This window comes from Camelina sativa, chromosome 18 (assembly GCF_000633955.1).
Source record: "Camelina sativa cultivar DH55 chromosome 18, Cs, whole genome shotgun sequence".
NCBI lineage: Eukaryota > Viridiplantae > Streptophyta > Magnoliopsida > Brassicales > Brassicaceae > Camelina > Camelina sativa.
In genome coordinates, this window is record NC_025702.1 from 20815651 (window position 1) to 20822017 (window position 6367).

The window sequence follows — 6367 nt, forward strand, 5'->3', positions numbered from 1 at the left end:
TTTTTTTTTTTTTTTTTTTTTTTTTTTTTTTTTTTTTTTAAGGCAGCAGTAGCTTACAACAACAAGTACATACAGCATCGAGAAGATCGGTGGTGGCTATGAAAGATCTACCCCCGCTCTGGCAGCCAACAATGATGTCGTCCGATCGTCCGAAGAGGGAGGAGACTTGCTCGAGGAAGTCGGGGTTCTTGGACATCCCTGCTTGACCCCACCAGCTCAATGAATTACCACCAATATACAACTATATTACAAAATAAAATAAAATAAAACACTAAAACCCACCCAAAAGAATAATTAATTTACCTGAAGCTCCTCAGGGATGTCCCTGGCTGGCTAAACTCTTCCGGAGTCCTATATTACAAATTTACAAGATCCTCCTAATTATAAAATATGTTGTTGATGATGATGATACATTGAAATGTCAAAAAAGAGAAAGAGAAAGGTTGCGTTACCTGACGTCCAGATAGCGATGGCCGGCTAGAAGAAGGTCGTGGGCGACTGCGACCGACACCGATGATGGGACTCTTCTCTTATTTATTCAGTGGGACGAACAGACTTTTTTTTATTTATTTATAGAATTTCACATTTATGCTCTTCTTGTCTGGGAGAGTGGGTGGGTGAGTTATCTATTATTGGGCCGTGAATTACAAATACATAATAAGCCTTATGGTGCTGAATTAGCCCAATAAAACCATTGCTGTCATGATAGTCAGAAATAGATCCGCCAAGTCAAACCCAAGTAATTAGTAGCCTCGTCGCCGTCGGTAATGCCTTTTAATTAAAAAAAGTTTAAAGGTTTGGAATGTAAATACTTAAAATAGTTGAGGGTTCTGAATGCATATCTTCCAATAGTAAAACAATCAAACGTTTCTGTTTTACCGTCGTCACTGGACGACGACGACGTTTTCACCTTTGTGGGAGAGATCCGATCCGATCCCAATATCGGAATCCCTTTAGCGATCTCAAGGTAAGATTTAGCTTCTTCTCTTCTAGCAGTCACCACCATTCGAGCAGATTACAATCTTATTTCACGACTTCCTATATAGACTCTACTCTCTCTACTTTGATTTGTTGGTTGATTCAATTCCAAATTCTACGCTTTTTACCAGCGCTATAGAGATCTCTTTCCTCAACATGTCCCAAGACAAGGAGGAACCTGATGTGGTTGCACAAGAAGAAGAAAAGCAGGACTTGTCGTCGTCTCACATGAACGGATCGCTTGATAACCACGACGACCAGCTACTTCAAATGGTTGCTCAACTGAGATTAGAAAACGACTTTCTCAAATCCCAATTCAAGGATGGGCTAGTGGAAGCGGACGAATCAGCTCAGCTTAAACAACAAGTCGCATCATTGAGCAGAGAGATTGATGTGGAGAAACAAACTCGTGTTGCAGCTGAGCAAGCTCTAGAGCATCTCAGGGAAGCATACTCTGAGGCTGATGCCAAAGCCCAAGAATACTCCCAAGGTCTGTCTGCTCTGCTGTCCTCCTCCTAAATCTTTTCTTTTCTATTTTGCTCGGGCAGCCTTACTTTTTCCCTCAACTTGTGCTTTTTTTTTTTTTTTTGGTCTTACTTAGCTCAACAGAAACTGGACCAGGAAATTAAAGACCGCGACGAGAAATATGCCGACCTCGATGCCAAACTCAGCAGGCTTCACAAAAGGGCTAAACAGCGTATTCAAGAAATCCAAAAGGTTCTTCATATCTCCTATTCTACTGTGTACATTACTTACTTAATGCGCTTTCTCTTTTTTGTGTGATTTCCCTTTTATGTAAGATGCGGAAAAAGATGATCTATTGTATATATCTGACATCTGCTGCATTCCATTCCTGTGCTGCACAATCGATATCTCAATGGTACTATATATTGTTATCTTCAGGAAAAAGATGATCTCAACGCCCGTTTCCAGGAACTTAATGAAACAGCTGAGCGAGCTTCTTCTCAGCACTCATCCATGCAACAAGAGCTCGAACGCACTAGGCAACAGGCCAATGAAGCACTCAAAGCAATGGATGCTGAGAGGCAACAACTAAGGAGTGCCAATAACAAGTACATCCCATGACCATACCTTTTTTTTTACAGATATCCTTCTGGTTAATGCTTTTGATTCAGAATTGTATGGAGTGGATGTCATTTTTCCCTCACTTCTCCAGCTATCTCTCTCAGAATTTGCGTTTATCTTTATATTCCCATACACAGGCTCAGGGATACTATCGAGGAACTACGCGGCTCACTGCAGCCTAAAGAAAATAAGATTGAGACATTGCAACAGTCACTTCTTGATAAGGACCAGGTCTGATCTGTTTCATTTTCTTTAATAATAGTCTGCAATAACTAGAAAAGTACAGAGTTGTAGAGAGAGAGAGAGAGAGGGGGATGGATGGATGGCCTTGTATAGTCTGCTTCGTATTCTTACTTGCGTTTTTTTACTAGATTCTGGAGGACCTGAAAAAGCAGTTACAAGCTGTGGAAGAAAGAAAGCAAACTACAGTTGCTGAGTTGTCAGCCAAACATCAAAAGGTACTCAGCATCAGCGTGACTGTGTTGCTTCTTATATGCTATGAGCCACCATTTTCTTTTTCTTTGTCTGCTAATGATATCCACTGTTTTCTATTCTCACCTTCTTGCCAGAACTTAGAGAGTTTGGAAGCACAGGTCATAGATGCTCTATCTGAGAGGGACAAAGCAGCCGAAAACATTTCGTTGCTGCAGGTTAGTCTTGTCTCTAAATTCTTCAGTTCTTTTACTTGATGATGTGCTTTGGTTATCAAATGAGAAAGAGAGTGGTTTGAAGTAAGTGATGCATTCTTCACACCAAGTATACACCTTCTCTAGGTACTGCTTGCAGAAAAGGAATCTAAAATTGCGGAGATGGAGGCAGCTGCAACTGGCGAAGCAGCAAGGCTAAGGGCTGCTGCAGAAACTCTTAAAGGAGAGCTTGCACACCTTAAAGCGGAGAATGTAAGTGGAAATTATAAAAGATGGATTCCCAGGACTCTCTGATGCCAACAATTATTTTTCCTTTGTTATTTGCTGCCCATTCCTATATTCTAATATATTGTTTTGCGTACTAGTCTTCAAATGAGTTCCATCGTTAATCAAGCAGATTTAATAGTCTTGATTTCATTTCACTAGGGAATGAACATAGCAGTGCGTATATGTAACTGTTAACATGATCTAAGGCATCACTCTTTAGCCATCAGACAGCATGGTTGACACATATAAACGCCTCTATTTTCTTTTGCTGTAATTCTTAGAAGCCATGAATTTTTGTTTCTCCTCCAGGAAAAGGAAAAAGAGACTTGGGAAGCTTCATGCGATGCCCTTAAATCTAAACTGGAAACCGCTGAAAGCAACTACTTACAGGCTGAAATCGAAGTGGCTAAAATGAGAAGTAATTTACAGAGTTCATGAAACGTTGAAACTAATCTAGCTATGTTTTACATATGTCAATGAACTTCGTCCATATAAATTGTCAGGTCAGCTGGGATCAGAAATGTCCATGCAGACACAGATGCTAAGCACAAAAGATGCGGAACTTAAAGGTGCAAGAGAAGAGGTACATACTACATACTTAACCACATAACATGAATCATCATGGAATCAAAGTGCCATTTTGAGCTCGAAGGAATATTCTGCTGTAGCTTGTCTTCATTTTAACTATGTTGAATTCTTGTAACTGTACACAGATCAACCGTCTCCAAAGTGAATTTTCTTCTTACAAGATCCGTGCTCATGCGCTTCTGCAAAAGAAGGACATGGAGCTGGCTGCTGCTAAAGACTCTGAACAGATAAAATCTCTTGAGGAAGCTCTAAAGGTAAGTTATCTAGACTTCTTAGATGGAGCTATTTTAGATGGTTGCCAACTAATTATCTTTTTGGGTGGTTTTAGGAAGCTGAAAAAGAAGTATATTTGGTATCTGCAGAGAGGGATAGGGCACAGCAAGATCTTCAAGGTGCTTTGGCTAGCCTTGAGAAAGAACTTGAGGAAAGGTATATTGTCACACTGAAACTTTTTCATGTTTGATTCCGGAGGTTGGGTGCTCATTCTCCTCAATATACCCGAGAAAGCAACTGAGAAATGGTGTCTCAGGGGAATAATTGTGGAGTTCTTCAGACGTATATAGGTTGTCTGAGATTTTTTTTATCATATATTTTTCAGAGCTGGAGTACTTAAAGATGCCAGGGAGCAGATCAAAAGTCTTGAATTGAAGCTTGACTCTGCTGTTGCTCGCAATCAGGCGGAGAAACAAGCATGGGAAGAAGACCTTCGGGTTTTAGAAGAAACATGGCGACGTAATTGATTCATTAGTTCGATATTTTTCATTAGTTCTTGAAAATTGAAATTCTCTCCCTAAAAGGTTACAGTAATCTACAGGAAGATGTGAAGCTTTAACTGCTCAAAGTGAAGCCTCCTCTGCAGAAGGTCTAGAAAAAGAACTAGAAGATGCCAAACTGCGGAATAAACGACTGAAGGTAAATCACGTTTTGTTGTACTCTTAATATGGGCTCTGGTTTTATAAGAAAGATTGCCGGTGCTTTTTGTCTAACTGACGTGACTGCAGGAGGAGCATGAATCAGTACGTGAGCTTGCAGATAGACTCATTGAGGAGAAGGATCAAGAGATATCCAGACTTGTGGATGAGAATAAAAACCTTCGAAAATCTATTGAAGCAAAACCAGTAGTATGTATTTTTTTTTCTTTTTCTTTTGCGTATTATCTGACTTCTTCGTTTTATCCTTAATCGGTCTTTCGCTAGTAACTTTTCGTTTAATTTGCACATGAATTTTTCACTCTTCATGTGGCATTAAGTGGAACGAATCTTCCTCTCAGGTTCACCACTATGGGAACAACAACATAGGTACGATAATATATTTGTCTAATACCATTGAACAAGGGCTCCTTATATGAATGATACATTGGGTTTCCTGTCATCAACTAACCTATTATCATATTCGAACGGTGTTCCAGAGTCACAACTGCAGGATGTAACTAACTTGAGTACTTCTGCAGCAGAGCACCAGATTCTGGTAGGATTTTGTAATTTTAGCCATCTGCTTCTCTGAGCAAGGAGTGATCTTAAATCCTAGAACAGAATTTATTTCAAATGTAATAGCTATGGAACAATCAGTGAGAGCTAATCATTACACATAATATTCAAATTTCAGATATTGGCAAGGCAACAAGCTCAGAGAGAAGAAGAGTTAGCACAGACACAGCGTCATATTTTAGCTCTTCAGGTGTATAGAATTGTTTGCATAGATTTTATCTGTTTGTGCCCATGTTGCACTTTATAACAGTTAATTCTGAATCAGGAGGAAATAGAGGAGCTTGAGCGCGAAAACCGTCTTCGCAGTCAACAGGTATGTAATGTAATTACTTGAGAGTTTTGGTGGCAAAGTTTCTTATGGTCTTATTTCGAACTTTGGTGGGTATGCTAATTACAGGAAGCTATGCTAAAGAGGGAGCTGAGGGAGATGGAAAGAGAACAGAAGAGAGAAGGTGTAGATATGACATACCTAAAGAATGTGATACTAAAATTGTTGGAAACAGGTAAAACTCTGGAGATTGAAGGTGGATCCATACAGTAGATGTCGTAGGGTAAAATAACATGTGATGATTGCAGGTGAAGTGGAGGCTTTACTACCTGTAGTGGGGATGTTGCTTCAGTTTAGTCCAGAGGAGGTTAGATCTTAGACTTGGACCGTCCTGAGTCTTAATAATATTGTTGTAATAAACCTAACCGACCATGTGTGATGGAAATGGCAGATCCAGAAGTGTCAGCAAGCCTACCATAGCTCCACAGCAACAACAACGACGACGACAGAGGCGAGTCCAGGTCCGGCGGCAAGTGAGGGTTCAGGTCTATCACTCTTCTCAAGATTCTCGTTTTCCTAGTTGGGTTGGACACTGGAGCGGAGAGCTACCACATTCTTTTGGGCCAAGATACATACGAGTTTTGTTTTAAGTTCTTCGTTTTTGTGTAATGAACGTTGTTAAAGTCGAGATAACACTTTAGTCGATTGAGATGTTAATTGTAAAGAAAGGGAAGACACTAAATTGAGTTGGACCATTAATGGAGTGTACTATTTCATTCTGAAACCGCTGATTATCGGAATAATCAATGAAAAATCAATGCAAAAAAACTTAAAAACTTGAAAAAATATAAATGTCGTCGACTTGATTTTTTCTGGTCAACCCGTATAGTACGGAATCAATTTTGAACGGGTCTCACTCTCGCTTTCACTGCCCCAAGGCCTCAGTTTCTGATGTCATTTAAAATCCACAGGAAGGTGATTGATACTAGTTACTGAAACCATCCATGGAGGGTAGGCACAAATTACACTCTGGCTTGCGTTTATGG

The 6367-nt window shown here is 39.9% G+C and overlaps 2 protein-coding genes across 2 annotated transcripts in view; one reads left to right on the forward strand and one right to left on the reverse strand.

Moving 5' to 3' along the window:
- LOC104762969 (thiosulfate sulfurtransferase 16, chloroplastic) overlaps nt 1-562 on the reverse strand; it is a 1309-nt gene extending 747 nt beyond the window's left edge. The window contains exons 1-3 of the mRNA XM_010486391.1: nt 453-562; nt 304-351; nt 74-198 (exon numbers count right to left, since the gene is read on the reverse strand). Coding sequence (XP_010484693.1) covers nt 74-196 — 123 coding nt within the window. The 5' untranslated portion in view covers nt 197-198; nt 304-351; nt 453-562. The remainder of the gene's footprint in view (nt 1-73; nt 199-303; nt 352-452) is intronic.
- On the forward strand, nt 822-6105 carry LOC104762970 (protein GRIP). The gene is made up of 22 exons (XM_010486392.2): nt 822-967; nt 1110-1468; nt 1580-1695; nt 1882-2051; nt 2202-2295; nt 2436-2522; nt 2634-2714; nt 2838-2963; nt 3288-3396; nt 3482-3561; nt 3692-3820; nt 3895-3995; nt 4165-4298; nt 4381-4478; nt 4568-4687; nt 4816-4864; nt 4975-5033; nt 5172-5243; nt 5319-5366; nt 5451-5556; nt 5630-5688; nt 5773-6105. Exons 2-22 carry the CDS (start codon nt 1135-1137, stop codon nt 5899-5901), a joined length of 2301 nt encoding a protein of 766 aa, XP_010484694.1. The 5' UTR covers nt 822-967; nt 1110-1134; the 3' UTR covers nt 5902-6105.

Excerpts from the sequence above, each read along its gene's own strand:
- LOC104762970 (XM_010486392.2), top strand. The coding sequence starts at position 1,135 with ATGTCCCAAGACAAGGAGGAACCTGATGTGGTTGCACAAGAAGAAGAA. Across the intron at positions 2,715-2,837 it reads AAAACATTTCGTTGCTGCAG|GTACTGCTTGCAGAAAAGGA; the intron begins GTTAGTCTTGTC and ends CACCTTCTCTAG. Across the intron at positions 5,557-5,629 it reads ACTAAAATTGTTGGAAACAG|GTGAAGTGGAGGCTTTACTA; the intron begins GTAAAACTCTGG and ends TGATGATTGCAG.